General features: G+C 40.8%; 1 protein-coding gene and 1 long non-coding RNA gene across 4 annotated transcripts; one reads left to right on the top strand and one right to left on the bottom strand.

Moving 5' to 3' along the window:
- Positions 1-3,304: 3,304 nt before the first annotated feature.
- On the top strand, positions 3,305-10,533 carry LOC135251205 (uncharacterized). Its single transcript, XR_010329100.1, has 2 exons — positions 3,305-3,812; positions 6,961-10,533. It is a non-coding gene; the product is annotated as an uncharacterized LOC135251205 (long non-coding RNA).
- A 355-nt stretch (positions 10,534-10,888) lies between these two features.
- On the bottom strand, positions 10,889-17,131 carry LOC135251203 (uncharacterized protein C8orf48-like). 3 transcript variants are annotated; one of them, XM_064328401.1, is made up of 7 exons: positions 16,966-17,130; positions 16,808-16,873; positions 16,149-16,424; positions 15,489-15,632; positions 13,698-13,927; positions 12,920-13,072; positions 10,889-11,639 (listed from the first exon to the last, which is right to left on the bottom strand). In XM_064328401.1, exons 3-7 carry the CDS (start codon positions 16,411-16,413, stop codon positions 11,529-11,531), a joined length of 903 nt encoding a protein of 300 aa, XP_064184471.1. In that variant the 5' UTR covers positions 16,414-16,424; positions 16,808-16,873; positions 16,966-17,130; the 3' UTR covers positions 10,889-11,528. The 3 variants fall into 3 exon arrangements, with proteins under 3 accessions (XP_064184471.1, XP_064184473.1, XP_064184470.1); XM_064328403.1 differs by lacking the exon at positions 16,808-16,873 and having other exon boundaries at positions 16,966-17,131; XM_064328400.1 differs by having other exon boundaries at positions 16,808-17,130.
- Between the last annotated feature and the right edge of the window lie 513 nt (positions 17,132-17,644).

Raw genomic sequence — 17,644 nt, 5'->3', positions numbered from 1 at the left:
TAACCTCAATTGGTAATGGGCTGGGGCAGTGAGTTGTGGTGCATTGGTTGAGCACAGGGCTTATAAAACTTATAAATGTTTCCAAACAATACTCCCAGGTGTGGCACTGCATCCTTGATCAAGGTACGCTATTTGAACAACGGTAAATATGCAGCTGTACAAACAGGACATGGGTAAATAAAAAAGTAAACTGCATATGTCACTCAGGATGAAGGTGTCATATAAGCAAATAAATTACATAATAAAAAGCAATGGTATAATGTGACAGTGATTTCAGAAACAAATATTGATTTGTTGTGACACTGGGGTTATTGAGGCCTTTAAATGTAACATCATGCTATATTAGTTTCCTAGGCTAATGGCTTTCCAAATTGAATATAGGTCACAAGGGAACTATATGCAACTGAGGACTGAAATGCTGTAATACATTTTGCACACCATGTTAATAATAGAACGGCAGGAGAGAGCAGACATGAGTGAGCCATATCATACTGATAGCTTTATTGCTGTCCATTGGAATAGATACCATCATTTCTGAAGCTGGATTCTAGCTCTAAAAGCAGAAAAAAAGTGAAAAATTTAATTTTGAAAGCAATTTATCACCCTTTATTGCTCGGCTGACACTTTGAACCATGGCAATGCACAGCTGTAGAATTCATTAAGCTAATCTTTCTTCGGCTAAAGCAACTTACTACGTCCAGAACCAATTTATGCAATCTCTTTCTGTAGCACCTGAAAATATTGTACACTTTTCTTGAGTGCAACACTGGTCTCTGGTCAGTGGTTGAAGGCCCTGACCACCACTTGATAGTGTGCAGAAGATGTTTTGAATTAGGCATGTTCTCATAATGCTCTCAAAAATGAAGTACTAGTCTGGAGTCAGACATACTGTAGGGGGTTGGACGTGCTCTTTAAGCCGATGCTTCTCATCCCTGGGGCTCCAGGGGGAATGAGTCTGTCTTTACTGGATTTTGCTCAAAATGAGGTTTCATTTAGCTATTAATTGAATATGTATTTGGATTTGATGTCTGAATAGTTATCTGTTAACTTCAAGGCCTCTGTACAACAGTGTTTGTGCAATGAATAAGCTGTCTCATGTGAACAAGAAGTTTGTCCACGAGAAGTAGCAAGGAATCTTCCGATTCTCTGCGGACACTTTCAATTAGAACCCACTGCATTACGTTGTTTTGGCATACAGTGATGATTAATTTCAGTATGATGGCCCTATGTGACATATTTCAGTGCCACAACGGTTTTACTGTAACATAATTTATTTGTATGTTGGGCTTTTCAGATTGACCCATTGGCTGTCCATCTGATTTGACTTTCCTTGTCTTCCAGGATGATTTACGAAGGAACGTGATTAATCATGCAGCTGCGTCAGCCACTCGAAGTGCTCCCGACACAAGGATGCTGTAGACAAAGTAGCCGATGGTCACATCTTAAAAAACGATGCCACTGTGTGATCACTACAGAATTCTTTTTGCCCTTCAAATAGGCTTGGCATACAATCTAATAGGGACATAATGTGAAGGTAATATTGTACACCTTGACACCAATGTGACACTCAAACTCAAACTACTGCAGTTGCTACAGTGTTTGATATCTTTTTGCATTACGTAAATTAAATCGTGATTGTAAATAAATGTGTTTTGCATTTATTCAGGGTCCTTTTGTCTAATATTACATTTTGTCTAAAGATTTGAAACCATTCAGTCTGACAAATATGCAATAATAGAGGAAATTGGGATGGGGCAAACACTTTTTCACAGCACTTTAAATACAGGCAAGTTTGGATTGTACTCTTTATGGATTCACTTAAACTATATCATTCAGGTATAGTTTGGTATTTCTGGTTTGATTTAGAAAAAAATAATATCGGCTGGCTTGTTAGTTACTTTGCATAAAAGTATTGGCTAAAAATCAATTCAATTTATCAATGCCTCATTCATCCTCCTGCTATCTGACCTTTAATATTTACGTTCCAGTTGCTTTGGCATGGAGACACCGCCAAGTGAAAGCAGAAGTAGTGTTAGCATGAATTTGGGACTGGAACAGATGTTCTGGCTTCTGCTGCTCTATTTACAGTGATGGAAAGGTCAGAAAAGGTAGGTGTGCCATAAGTCCAAACCACAGAAACCATCCAACGGATAATGTCAGAAATAAAGAAAAGAAAAAGAAGTCCATCCGTAACAGTACATGTTCTCTCTCCATGGTACAAGCAGTTTGCAGGTTATTCAAAAAGGACAGGGGGTACTTTCATTTACTACAAGCACTCTGCAGGTTGAGTTGTAATGGAATATCAGCAGGTACCTAATACTTTTAATTTCACAGAGAGCTGACCAGCAAAGATGTCTTCTTTTGGCATAGAAAAAAAGATGACCCCAAGTGGAAAAAAATGAAGTCGCAGTTGAAGGTGTGGGGAGTGTGGGATATAAGGTAAAAGATTTGCCAATTTGTGTTTACCCAAAAAAGACCTGCTAGTCATACTTTGTGTGATGTCTCCATAACTGCAATGTGTGAAATAAATGGCTTCCCATGAGCTGTAAGCAAAAGCACTGTTTCCTTTCCCCCTTTGACAGATGTAGAAAAATGAGAGTGGGATTTTTATACTTTTTTGTACAAAGATTTTGGGATTTCTGCTGCCTTTTTTCTGTGGGAGGGGTGTTCATTTCCTTTGTACATGAACACATCCCTCTTCCCGTCAGAAGAAAAGATCATTTCAGCACTATTGGAATTCAAAGCAGCATAGCCACAATACGGTTCCTGACACTGTGTTAGTGTAGTATTGGCAATATTTATAAAAATATACGGCCCTGCTATATCAATCTATTTTTATCTGTGGGTGGTCAGAATAGTAAGAATAGTACAATTGCAGCATCTACAGAGTGTACTTTTCAGGGGAAGGCCTCTTATGCTGAGCTGTAAGATTGAGTGGGTGTTCACATTTGAAAAGCTGTAATTAATGGAATGTCTTATTTTACACACAAACTAAAGCCTTGCTTATGCCGCTGAGCCAAGAAGGGACAGCAGGGCTCTAGGTAGACTTATCAGACTTGCTGAGTACATAATTAATTTTCCTTAGCAAAAGCCCTTTCCTAATGTGACATGCACAACTTATATTTACATGTAATCCATTTAAACAGCTGAATATTTACTGAAGCAAGACTAGGTCCTTGCTCAAGGGAACAATGGCAAAGGGCTCAAACTCAGGAGCATGTGTAGTGTTGATTGCAAGCTACTTTCATTTTTATAATATGTGTTAAAAACACAAGAGAAAACAGTCTCTGAAGCCCACATTTCCAGCTCATCTTCAAGTGAGGAATGTTTAACAGTTTGTGGGAGGACATAGTTTGCGGTGAAAATGACCCAGTTTTATTTTTAAAAACACTAGGCTACCGGAATATGCTCAATGCCCTCAAAAATGCTGAAAAGACTGAAGAAGCAGACTTCAGCTAGAGGACGAAAGAAAGGAGGATGGGTGGGAGTGAGGCAGAGAGAGGAGAGGAAGGAGGGTGATTGGACAATCACGGATAGAGCAAGCACTAGAGAGAGAGAGAGAGAGACAGAGAGAGAGAGATAGAGAGAGAGAGAGAGAATAGGGGAGATTCAGTTGCTCCAACTGCAGATAGAGACAACAATCCTATTCAGCAGCATCCTGATGTAATAAAGCCCAGCCTCCCTCACGCCACTGGAGAAACGCCGGCTCTCTCCCTCACTTCAGAGATCCCTCTTCGCCCCTGCAGCCTCTCGGATGCCGTGTGCAGCGCACTCCTCCTCCTCCTGCCTGGGCTACAGCGGCTGTGTCTCAGGTACGTCTCTGCAGTTTCTCTTGCAAACGAAGACAGCCGGAGAGAAGGCGCTGCTCGTGTTCCTGCTCAGGGGACAGGGTCTGTGCTACAGCTGTTTCAGCCGGCTGAGCGTAATAACCTGAATGCGTCCAGTGAGTTTTTCTTGTTTATTTACTATTTTGCTTTGCATATATTAGCCCATATTTTCTGTGTTTACCATTTTTTGGTATCCCTGTAATCACACAGTTATTTAACTCAGTAGAGCGTAGGGTTTCTGTGTCGGTTGATGCAAAACTGTACTGCAAAATCGGTGAGCATTGTCAGTGCTGGAAGCTACCATTGCCTTGGGTTCTAAAGTCAAAATAGATTAATTTGTGAGGAGAACAACTTTATGAATGGTCATGGTTAATATATACTTATGCAATAACATTATGGTAGTTACTGGTTATGACCAAAAACAATGATTTTAGTGAAATTCTGAAATATGTAATGTTGAATGCTTTTTAATATTCTGAATTATTCATACATGACCAGAGGATTCATATATTCATATATATATATATATATATAGGATTAATCACCTTTTTAAGGGGATGGGCAAGTTTAAAAAAGCTCAGAGATTCCAAAAAAGGAGAATTATTGTAAGTTGTGTCATTAGAATCAAATTTTGTTCCATTTAGAAAAAACTAAGAATCTTTATTCCAAAACTTTATAATAGCTTTGCTTTTAATGGGAGCTTCTCAATTTGGCAATGTCATAAGTGCACTGAGAAAAGGCATTAACTGGTAAATAGATTTTCAAAATGTAGTTTTGAAACTTGAATATTGGGCATCCCAATAACAATAAATACATAAATAACAAAATGAATATATTGCTGCAAGTCTCATTGTAAAGTTACTGGGCTTCCACACTGTAATTTAGTGGAATGACTTTTGTTGTCATGTTATTACTCTTTGTGATTGAGCTTGTACTGGCCAATGGGATGCTTCCTTACATTCACTTGAAAAGCCAGTACAGCAAGTCTGCCTCTGCTGCTTCTGTTATTATTTGCCTTGCTTAAGATTGACAGAGAAAGAAATATTGCTATTTTTATGTGCATCAAAATGACTTATGAATTATAAATGAGCCAACACATGAATAATATAAAATTATAGATATTGCATATTATGAGTGTTTTCATTTATGTATTCAGCAAAGACAGTTAATGTAATTATAACTCCATAATAAAAATTGCATCTATGGGGAAAAGTATGAATTATTAATGAGACACAATGAGGAAAATGGACAATCAGTAATTTCAAGAGCATGAATGTTATTTTTTTAATAGGCACTGACTTAAAATGTTATAATACATTTGTACCACGATAAACTTAATTGTATTGAAATTAGCTGGCACTTCCTTGCTGTCTGACTGGCTTTACTTTGGATGTTTTAAATTGGTCTAGTATGATTTGTGCATAGGTAGAAGTCACTTGATGCACATAAAAAAAATCCCTTATCTGTGGAAACTTGCAGTAAATCACTCTTCTTAACCTGTTCACTGATCCTTCCGAATTGTCTTCACTCTGTGGCTTTCATTTTCCCCCCTCAAACAAACAAATGTTTCACGTGCCACCAATGCAATCCCATTGTCCTTTGCGCTTTCAGCTCAAGGGTATGAACACTTACAGCCCAGTGTCATATTACAAAAGTCAGCTCAGCTCCTTCAGTAGACCACTTCTGCTGAGCACTCAAGGGTTTAATAAGGTTCCATTTGGCATATACCAGACAGCACAACTTAAGCTGGCTACTGCTCTCTAATGCAAATGCGAAAGGAACTACAAAAGGGCTGTAAGACAACATGAAGACAAGGTAACTGGCAGCAGAGTACTGATTGAGTATCAGATTGGGAGGGGTGGAGAGAGACCAGATGGTCTTATAGGAAGCACCAGATGTCCAAGCATCCATGTATGACACTTTCTGTTTTGCTCATGAGGGTATACATAAAAATATCCAATTTGTTGTAGTTGACAAGCTAACAAAAACCGGAATCTTAACTCCTGGAAAAGGTAATCATTTCCAGTGCTCCTGGTAGTATTGTCACAGAACTTTGCTTTGTTACATTGCAGATAAGCCCCTTTGTCCCTGTCTAATAAAGAAAAAGCAAAGTTCTGGCACTTTGGCCTTCCTGGTTCCAAATAAAAAATTAGCAGTAAACTTTGAGTAATATGAGTTCATATGGTTTGGTGATGAACAGCACCTATATTGACATAAAGGGGAAATGGTTTTGCTGTTGGTTTGAAAAGTACCACGAAGGACACATACCATGTTGGTTTGAAAAGTACCATGAAGGACAAACACCAGTTCTCATGGTTTGGTTTCATTTATTACAACACAATTACATTATACAGGTAGATACATTACAGCGTGCTTCTGTGTGGTGAAGAAATCCAATAAAATATACAATAAATCCAGATAAAGCTGGGATACATTTGAACAGTTTCCATATCAGAGTGAAATACAGTGACACGGGAGAGATGAGATTCATACAAAAAGCTTGGAAGAGCCCATATTGCACATCATCTGCAGTGAGTGTGCATGTGCATGCTCATCTATGCACCTGAGACACCACAGCTTAATGCTTGTTTGATTGGTTGTAATATCGTTTGCTCACTGTCTTCCTGTTTTTAATATTGTCATGTGTATTTGTATTCACAAATGCTGCTCCCCTGGCTAGATACTGTTTGAAAAACAGACAAAAAATTTTTTTTATTAAAAAAAGATGTATATTAGTTTGTATTTGTGGGTGTGGTGTGCGTTATGTGTGAATATGAGTCTGATAGTGTGTGTGTGTGTGTGTGTGTGTATGTGTGTGCATGAGCATTTGTATGCGTTTGGGTCCGCTTGTACGTGCGTGTACTCCAGGCACTGGCACGTTGTATTCCAGCTGTCTGCTCCAAGACGAGTTCTTTATTAAACACAAGGGCATGAATATCATTAGTGGCTTTCATTAAATCAACCGGCCTTGCACCAGGAACAGTGCAGCAAACAGGATGAGATCAATGCAGTTCTTGACTCGTCCATCTCTTCCACCTCGTCTCAACGACGAGGGCTAATTTAACACCTTGGGGATGAATGAAATCCAGCATGGATTTAATGACCTGCTCTATTTTTCTGACCCACATCCTAGGTCTTTCCACCTGCTCCCAGCTCCAGCGGCTCATGGGACCTCCTGCTAATTCAGATGGAGCCTCGCACCGAGATCCCAGTGGGAACGTGAAGGGGGAAGTTCATCTCTAAGGCACGCGAGACACTTCCGCAGCAGCGGAGAAATAAGCAGGGGGAAGGAAGAAAGGCTGACAACCAGGAGGAGAAAAAGTGGACCATTGTTCTAATAAAGCTCCTGTGACTCTTATTACTCAGGATTTAATAACAGCAGGACTGGCCCTCTGCCAAGACCCAAATCTCATTTGAAGTTCATTTTGAAAGCGGCCAGTGTGGTTCTGCCTGTAAGAATCGCACAAGACTGATGCAAGGGCTTAAGGTGCATGCAGGGAGAGCTTCGGTAAAGGGGGAAAACCTCTGATTTGCCAATCAAGCGGCCTGGGCCCGGGGTGACCTTGCAGGGGTTCGTCTACCGCCATTTTTAGCCAAGTGGAAGGAAGGACAAAACCGTGACGTGTATTTTGTCCTTTGACGTATCGGCGTCATTGTGTGGCTTACCTCTGCTACACTGCCTGATCCCTGAAAAAAAAATATATCAATGAGGCTCAAAATACAAGGTGGCTCTTTGCCCGTATCCCTGGCAACCAATGGCACCCGGACGGGTGTCTCCTTGACCGACCTCACCGAGGCGGTTGTTCCCAGACACCACGAGGACTCGTCCTCATCCATCATCGCTTTGATGGTTGTGCTGGCTCTAGGCTGCGCCGTGATCCTTGCGTCGCTGGTGACTTTCCACTGCCACAAATGGCAGCTTCACAGCAGGAAGCTCAGGAGAGCGCAGGCAGAGTATGAGAGTGATCGCAGCGGAGGCGCTGAGAGACCAGGCGCGGGATCCTCGCTGAGAGCTTGAGCGTCTTTCCTCTGGGGCGGGTAGGAATGTACATAAGGAATGCACTTCCTGTTAACAGTCAGCTGTCTCAAAGAATGCAGGGACACAACAAAATGGATGACGATCCATCCTGGATGTTGACACTAGTCAAGGTCTAAGAGAATACCTATTTTTCTGAAGCACTCATACATAAAAAGAAAAAACATACATTAATCAACATAGCTGAGCTAATTGAAGAAGGTTTTATTTAGCGTAGACAATAGTGAGGTTGTTTTTTGCATTGGGGTGAGTTCAAAAATTTAAATATGTTTTATATAACTGAAATATTGAAATCCCTGGTGAAGGCCACATTCTAAAACACTGATTAAGTTAAAAAATGTCTCTTTCTTTTTAAGAATATATCTATATTGAACGTTTTCCATTACAATCAGACACATGTAGAATACAGTGTAGGGTTTAATACAATGATATTGTCCCATCACACCCATCCCATACCTAGTCACCTCAATCAGGAAAAAGGAAGAGAAAAAACTATCATAGGGTTCATCAGTTTAAGCAGCACACAAATTGAAAAAAATATTGCTATTTATATATTATATCAATATTAACATAATAATATGGCTTTGTGTCCCTAGGCAGTGTATGAAACTCCAGGTTCTGTGTAAATAACAGCTCATAAATAATATCACTATCAGTAGTTTTCTGCAGGATTTGTAACCTGCTCTTCTTCACTGAGAAAAACTGCAACTTATGTATTTTTCTTCATTTTCTTGTCCATTAACAAGCATTACTGATGGAAGTAACTGATAAAATTTTCAGACTGGTTCCTGCTATGTACTCAGGAGAAGAATATCCTCGTCTAAATCCTTCTTTATGATCAGCAAGTCCAAAATGTCATCAGAAATCAGCTGTGAGACATTTGCTTTTCTAAAGCACTGCTACAGTGGACTCGCTGAACTGTGGATACTGCTTATACTGTGTAAGTATAAGAGGAAACCTGGCATTTCACCTTTCTTTGCACTTCACAACACATCTCACACATTACTATTATGCTAAGTATTTTTGATGGACTTTTCCTACTTTCTCCTCCTATGTCTCTGATTTGGAATTGGCAAATGTATTATAGAAATATGTGCACTCCTCCAATACACTCGTGTCCAAGACAGCGGCAGTGTCCCTCACTGTCAGCCACACAGCATGCTACTGGATAGCTAGGGCCCATTTGAGGAGAAGCACGTGACTCGCTGACTGACAGTTGGTTTCCAGTCACTGATCTCCTGGTCAGAGCTGCTTAATGAAATAGCCCAGTTTTAACCGCGCAGTGGCAAGGCTGCGGGATTCCACGCTTGTTCACGCCTTCACCATTCGCTGTACCAGTTGGCATAGCTGCTCTGATATATTTAATATTTTATAAGTTATTAAACATATCACAAAGTAGACTTGGACCGGCAGCCCACTGTAATACACAAAACTGTCCACAATTCCCACTTCAGAAGTGCACACACATGCAGAAAAAGTCACATTTCTTTTTATTGAGAACACCTTCATATAGCACACATAGCACCTTCCTGAGTATGAAGTGGCTCATTTATGAAGCATTAAATAAGCGGAAATAACATGGCTGATGTATGTGTACAGTAACATAGTGTGTCATGTACAGAACCAAACAGGAAAATGTGAGTCTCTGGGGTGCTGTGAAACACACTTGCTTATATACAGTTTGTAAGACTAGGCTCAGGAAGGTGTTACGTACACATTATGAAGCTCTTATCGAGGTAGTGGCCAAATCGATTTTAGCTTCTGCATACTGTGTGTGGATTTTGTATCGGAAACAATCAGCACAAAAGGAGAAATAAAAATCTTACCATGACATACATGTCCAAAATAGTGCTGAATTTGCAGGGATGTTTTGTGAACAATGCATAATATACTTATATAGGAGTGGACAGTATTCGTAATCCTTCCCTTGTACTGATTTTTGTTAACTTTGACACTAATGTGAACATGTATATACTACTTGCTTGCCATTTTTCGGTCATAAAAGATGCACTTTTCCTCAGTTTTCTCTTAATTCCGTAAAAATACTACCTTATGTGCTGAAAATGGACAATAGAATTTCTTCCCGTTTACTGATGACAACTCATACTTATGACCAGGACAAATATAATTATGTTTTTATATTTATGCTTCTAAAAATGTACTGCCTTCCTGTTCTGAGTAGAAAGGTAAAAACAGGCCCTGTTTCTCGTTAGTTTCTCTACAAATAAACGGTGAGGTAGTGCTGCATCCTTCCCCACATGTTTATTAATGGTATTTTATGGAACTTTATGGGGTGATAAACTTAAAGATGCCACACCCCTCCTTTCCAACTGCTTTTATTAAAGGAACAGCAAAGAGGCTTTCCATGTTTCATTTATAAATGGTGAGTAGATACGGATGCAATTATCAATTAACAGAATGTTAATGGTTTATTCATTACGGAAATGTAACATTTATTACTGGTGTTTGCAGTTTAATGGTATTCAAGAAATTTATTTTTGGCTTTATTGATGCTTGTTTCCATTATTAGCCAACAGCACTGGCAGTTTACCGAAGGGTGTGTAGTTATGTCCTTCAAGAGTCTGTGTGCCTCTTTTAAACTGGCAAAAACAGAACTATTAAAGCGCTACAGTTTTAAATGTGTTAAGACAATAAAAGCACCAAATCTCACAGTTCTCCAGTCAGTTTTTTATTCTGTAGTTATCAAAAAAATGGTTATGTACAATATATGTTCAAATTTACAAACCTTTCTTAACAGTCGCTAAGCCATCCTGTACTCAAACAGGATCAATCTGAAACAGCAGTCTTGCAATGTTTGCCTTTACTTTTCATAGCTCCATTACACTCCACAGGTGAAGTCATGCTGTATGTGCTAGCACCGTACAGATTCCCATTATCTGCCTGATGCACTCAACACACATCCAGTCTTAAATACAGTGCACTGTGTCCACAATGAAACCAAAAGCATTTAGTACCTATTTCTATCCACTAGCTAATGTTAAGGAAAAAGAGCACTGTGGTGAGATTTCTTTTTTTTTTTTTTTAAAGCTGTTTGCCTTGGCTTTAGGTCAGCTACAAAGTGAGGTATATGGCCATTTTCAACAGTCTTCTCTGAGAGTTTGTAATGGGAAAGTACAGCATGCTTTTGGCCCTGGACTACGTCAGATGCATCCATTGTCCTCATTCTCATTCAGCCCCCTTACAACACGCAGAAACAGAAAGGTACTCTCTCCTCTCTGCGATGAGCTCCCTAGGTAATTACCTTTCATGTAGCCGTTCGCCACAAAATAAAACTGTCCTCCAAATGTATAATCAGACTTGCATGAGGAGCCCGAAGGAAGAACAGCAAGATTCTGTTTTTGGGTTATTGCGAGAGAGGCAATTACCTGAGCCATTATGCTGATGTCAAGCGCACGAATGCTATCTGCAATATCGCGGGATATATCTCACTAGATGGGCCCCTGGGCGCTTAGACCTACCAGACTCATTGTTTAGCAGCAGGAACCTGTGTGTGTGAGGATAATGAAAAACACCAGGCTTTACATCCTGCCTCCTTCTGTGGCAGCACACTGCAAAGGGATGCGCTGGCATACATAATTATAGTGCTGCGTGTTTTGGGAGGCACACACTGCTGCTGTAAGATAAGGGGAAAGCCCTCCATTACTTCACTGCGGGGACCAGGATCCATTTGTCATGAACTCTTGCCAGATCTTGCTGGGGTCATCAGATGTTTTTGAAATGTCACCCAGTAGTTCTCCAACCAGGCATATGGTGTCCTGTAGTTTTCAGAAACAGAAGCATACTTACTGCCTTTTTCCAGCCCCTTTTCAATGTCTTTACATACGGCATATACCGTTTCTGTTTCACTATGCCCAAAATGCAGACCATTGCACAAAACATTTTTATTATGTCAAACATGAAATTTATTTTGGCAACAGTACTAAGAAAAGCTTTAATTTAGCAGTTTAATATGAAAATCAATATTGTCATGCATACGAGGTATTATAAGACGTACAGCAATGTATTAATTTGTTCATTCTTCCTTCACTGAGCAGCAGGGAAAGGTACAAAGTCGCTCAGCGCTGACTATTTATGCTGAAAAGGCAAAGCCACGTTAGACTGCTTTGGCATTGTGCTATGCCGTTCCTTTAATCACTTCCCTGAGCGCTGAAATGCAACCCACAAAAGGTGCATTTTCAGACATCAGGTATCTGAACAGATACTGTTAAAAAATATCACAATCTTGACCATAACCACGATTATAATATTATCGTAGCTGGTCACAGGAACAGTTTCTAAAGTAGATGCAATGTCAATGCGATGATGTTAAAAGCCAGTTGCATCCGTGCCAAAGTTAGTGAAAACACACATAAACAGTTACACGTGCTACCGGCACACAATATGTAATACTAAGATGAGACAGCACTGAGTTATGGAAGTAATATCTTAATATTTGTTACTCCCGAAATGAGGCCAAGTTACAAGAAACAATATTGGCTATCATAGTTCACACAAATTAATTAGCCAATATTGTTCGTTGAAACTTGGCCTCATTTTAATATCAATACTTTTAACAGCAAGCCTAGATTTTGCAAGTCTAAATTATTGACTTATAGACAGTGCTGTGCATGCCTGATTAACTTGCCATTTTTATATGTTGAAAATGTTTTTTTGTTGAGATCCAATTTACGCTTACAGAGATATTCTACTCTCGATGTGCCATTCGTCCCTTGAAACTTTGATAAGAGCTCCCTTTCTAGAGTGGCCTGGGAGAGTTTGCTTCTTCCCTGTGACTCCATAGAATGAACCAGGGAAGAGTGTATCTCTCTCACTCTCTCTCTCTCGCTCTCTCTCCCCCACTCTCTCTCAGGGAGTATGCATGTTTTCTCAGGACTACAGGGAAGAGTGCATATGTCTCTCTCTCTCTCTCTCTCTCTCTCAGGGAGCATGCATGTTTTCTCGGGGCTGAAACAGGGGAGTGCTTGTGTCTCCCGTTTGCTCTCTCCGCTCTGAAATGAGGCAGTGTGAACACTGGGACAGAGGAGTGTGTGTGTACCTTCTCCAGTAGGTGGGCCTGCAGTCGGTCCTGCAGCAGCCCAGACTCCAGCTGGCTCTTCTTCCTCCGGAGGAAGGTGTCCTCGGCCAACCTGGCCAGGCTCTCCCAACAGGGTCCGCAGCGAGAGGGCTGGTGCAGCTCAGTCCCGACGGCCTGTTGCAGACGCAGCCGCCCAACACGCGTGTACACGCACATACACACACGCACACACGCCAGAGTAAACACACACCGCAAAATAAACTCTCAAGATACCTTTGCAAGACCGACCTCATCGATGCTCGTTACCTTGTTTGGAGTTATTAATGTTCCCGGTTTTAATTAAGTTCTGAGCACTTGCCGGCAAACAAAAGCTCAACAGCTACTTCGCGGAATAAATAACAAAGGGAAAAGTCGATTTTTAAAAATGTTTCATATTGATTCAGCCCTAATGAGGTGCTGAATCAAATTAAAACATAAGATCTTTCCAAAGATTTAATTTATTGAATGGGCTTTGTTATTTTCTCTGAGTTAATTGAATTTGGACCGGTGCCCTCTACGTTTAATGAAGTGGATCTACGATGGAATTACATTAAAACGCACAGAACACATCCAGACTGCCTCTGTCTCCATTTATCACGGTTTTCTCCGTTTTTTTTTTTTTAGTTTAACAAGGGCTAGCATATTATTTTCTCTAGGACTATTTGCTCGGACTGTAAGAAAGTGAGTTTTGATCCTGAATGTGGATCGGGAGGGGTCCAGCCCCTCCCTGTGTAATTGCACACAGAAACAAGGCGGTTACCTTTCTCATCTCCTCGGTGAAACTTTTCAGCCTCAGCGCCGACACGAAGCGCGTTGGCACCGGGCCGGCGTCCTGTGGCTCTGCCATCTCCGCACGGGGCGCCGTCTGCCCGCTCGGCTGCGTCCGCCCGGCGGGGGGGGCCGTCCGCCGCGGCGACCGCGCTCGTCTAATCTTCTCCTGGCAAAAGGCCTTTAAAGCCGCACGCTCTTCCGGGCACAGCTTCTCGCCGCCTGCACCGGCAACAAGGCAACGGCCTGACAGCTCTGTCTGTAGCGCAGGCACCGATCGAACGGGAGCGCCTAAGCCCTCCTCTCACTGTTCTACACTGAACCAGAGTCAGAATCACCTGACGCTTTAAGCTCTTCTCTCGCTATCTCTCAAACATTACACCTGTGTCAGAAGCGACCAACACTTGAGCTTTCTCTCCATGTTCAGTGCCCAACACTGTGTCCAGTGTCAAACACCACAGCTGGTTTCTTGCTTCTGCCATTTTTAACACTGCACCAGAGTCAGACACCACTTTATTACATCTTGTAATCATGATAATCATGCAAAAATGAGAATCAAAGTGCCGATGTACGCGTGCTACCGTCGAGTTTCGATTACATCCTATTGCCCAGGCCAAGGGGGGGAGGGGCTTCTGAAACTATAGGGGCTCTTCTGGTTGACTGGGTGCCTGGAGTCTTGTGCAGTCATCTGGTGTAATGACTATACAGCTCATAGAACACCGCACAGTGAAAACAAGCAGTGGCTGGCTGTGCAGGTATGCTAGTCTTTTCTTTCCCAAAGAAGAATTTGCTGCGAAGAGACAGATTAGCAATTGGCAAAGAGGACAGAGTGGGTAAAGGAATAATAATGGAAAAGCGTGCAGTGCATGCATTTGTTTTGGGACGTTTTAAATGCCAGACCTCCTAGCTGCTATTACCACAATGGGCCTAGATCTGTGGCCCCTCCCACCATCATTTTAATGATGCCGGACTCTTGCTGCCTCATTGCACTGAGCAGCCATTTGCAGGGAGAAAAAAAATCTGTTGTCTGTCGGTACCCTGAACACGAAGCTGCAATGTTTACAGGCATAACAGGATTAGTGCCAGGCCTGTGTTTACTGATTGGCTAAGGAAGATAGAAATTGGACTCAATGCATTTAATTATCTCCTTGTAAATTTGATAAAACTTTGATATAGCAGTTGTTTTTATTCCGGACAAAGTGGAAGCATTTCTTTCCCATTAAGTATGGAAAGGTCACACATAATTTTTTCATTACACTAATACTGGCATCATTCCTCTGGAATAAAAGAGCAACATTGCCATCTGTTTTCCAGACAAACTGACTTACTTTTTTAAAGAGAGAATCATGACTGTTTATATGAAGCACATTTCCATTTTTTCTGGGAAAAATAAACATAACATTAGATTTTTCAAGGTGAAATCTGGCTATATCTCCTTTTTCCAACAACATACTATTTACTTCTTCCACAGGCAACTAGCTACCACCCAACTCAGAAAGAAACAGAAAGAATGGTATGTATTTATACATTTCATTGAAAACATACAAAGTGGTGATTACGTTTAAAAACTGATTTTTCAGATTGAGGCCCAGAGGCTTTGTATATCATTCAGCCACATACGCTCCTCCGAAGCCTGTGAGTATGCTGAAAGAATGCACGGGGCATTTTTTCATTTTCATTTTCAGATCTGTAGGAGAGCTAGGGGGCACTTTGATGTGGCATCTGAAAGGAACCGACTTTGTTCTATTCCCCCGCACCCTGGCAGAGGCCACTTATGACACACCTCTGTGCAGACGGCAGTTTGATCTCTGCTTCGGGGGAGGAATGGAGGAGGGGGGAACCTTCGTCCTGAGGATCCCCATCCATTTTCCTCTTAGCTCTTCCTCCATCGTGGACTCCTTTTCATCATACTGTTCAAAGTCATCGTCTGAAAGGAAGAAACACCCCAACCATCCCAAAAAAGAAAACAAGGGTGAGGCGAAGGCTTGGCCGTTTGCTTCAATCTCCGTGTTTTAATCTGATAAATGAACAGAGGCTGTTAGAAGCACAATTTATTTAAATGGTCTCTCAAATATAAAATAATAAAAGCCAACAAAAAATTCAATTTTTCATAGACTTTTCACGAAACAAATTGCAATTCCACATATCCAACAAAAAAATTTCCATGTTATTTTATTAATGAGTTGTTTGTACAAGATGACACTCGGAAAAAGTAAATTTTAAAAAATTGCCCATGTTTGCTTTATGGGATAATTCATGATGTGCTAGTCAGTCAAGCAGAGAGCGCAAATCCAAGAAGAATAAGCAGGCCTAACTAGCCTAATTATTTCTGGAAAAGCTTCCACACCTTCAAAACATACATTTCAGCATGACTCTCCTATTGACCTTTACATTTGAGGTAACAGTAAACCCTACAGATGAAAGATGTTCAACACCCGCCTACTTTCGTATCCTTCAACGGATGCTGTAGTTCCGCTTTGCGACTGGGAATCGAACTCTGTGGCGCCGAAAGACAGGAATGAGTCGCTGCCATAGGAGTACGTCCTCTGGGATTCGAGGGAACGGGACGAGGTACATGCCCTTTCGCTTCCTGGCCACGATTCAAAAGATTCGGCCTCATAGTTTAAGAGTGAATTCTGACCCCCACCAGAGTTCTGGTCAAGACTGGACATGATAATGTGGTGTGCCCACGTTCGGGGCAACTTCATCACCTCCAAAACTGCGAACAGAAAACAAAGAGGAAAGCAATTTTGTTGACATATAGTTTTATGTATCGATAGCTAACATGTATTATACTTTGTTTACATTAGCTCAACTGTATTTTAAATATGTGTATTTTATTATCACGTATCTAACACTTGTGTAACATCACGGTTGTCTCTGTCTGGTCAGCTAGTTTACTTTAGCGAACTCCCTGCAATAATTAAGTTAGACTATAGTTAATGACAAAATTATAATTTAACGTTAATCTGACATGCTAACGACTTAAAAACCGAGGCTGCTATAGGACCATGGTGTCCAACTAACAACCGAATGGCTAAATGGCATTCACTAGTGGCTAAGTTACCTGATTGACAAAAGATAATTATAAAGAACGCTTACCGTGAGGGAAGTGGCCGAGCAAACTAGCTAGCTATCTTGCCTAGACTAGCTGGTTAGCTACAGTGCCTACAATGAAACGTTGAAAACATTTTTCCCACAAAAGTAATTCGCAAGCTAGTAAGCAACAGGGTTATCAACAGGCAGCTAAAAAACCTCACCTGTGAGGCTGTATCTAGTTATCACACAGTTCTGTGTTAGTTATCCATCTGCTAAGTTAGCTAACTGTATAGCTTTGTGATTGCATTTACGCGTTGCTACAACAACAAAACCACGGGAAAGCTCTTGTACGACTGGCAAAATAGTCGTCTATTGCACATCGTCTCTATGAATTCGGTTCCTACTTGCACGTCCCGTACACTGCGGACACATTATCGCATGTACTTAAAACTTTTATATTAAAAAGGCTGAGTTTATGCGAATGTAGATTTATTTGTTAAAATAAATTACGTTTATTTTTCAAATCTGAACATTACTCATTATTTTGCTGACTATGAAAAAGCCACAGATTTAGATGAACTTCTTCGTTGTCTTGTCCTTGATATTCTATTAATTTCCCTATGTATTTTTGAATATTTCATTAGAAGTCCCATCTGGTACAAAAGTACAATCAAAATTGGGAGGCCCATAAGGGGGCATTTCAACTTTTGCAAATTAAAAAAAAATAACTGTGACCCTGTGACACTGAGTTGCTTGCTTTCATTGTAGGTTTATATGGAAATTTTTATAGACCTAATCATGATGTGACTGATTCTGCTTAGTTTCTTTTGAGAAAAATGATTCACCTCACAATTCACTGATGCTCTGACATTCTAATTTCAGCCCATAACACATGTACTT

Source organism: Anguilla rostrata, chromosome 3 (assembly GCF_018555375.3).
Source record: "Anguilla rostrata isolate EN2019 chromosome 3, ASM1855537v3, whole genome shotgun sequence".
Taxonomy (NCBI): Eukaryota; Metazoa; Chordata; class Actinopteri; order Anguilliformes; family Anguillidae; genus Anguilla; species Anguilla rostrata.
The sequence above is the reverse complement of the archived record's forward strand: the minus strand, read 5'-3'. Positions and strand labels throughout refer to the sequence as shown.

What these genes read in the sequence shown, in the direction of transcription:
- LOC135251203 (XM_064328403.1), bottom strand. Translation starts at nt 16,413, where the DNA reads ATGAAGTTGCCCCGAACGTGGGCACACCACATTATCATGTCCAGTCTT. An exon ending in ATCCGTTGAAGGATACGAAA is followed by an intron (nt 15,633 to 16,148) that starts GTAGGCGGGTGT and finishes TCTTCCTTTCAG; the next exon opens with ACGATGACTTTGAACAGTAT. An exon ending in AGGCCCACCTACTGGAGAAG is followed by an intron (nt 11,640 to 12,919) that starts GTACACACACAC and finishes TGAAAACTACAG; the next exon opens with GACACCATATGCCTGGTTGG.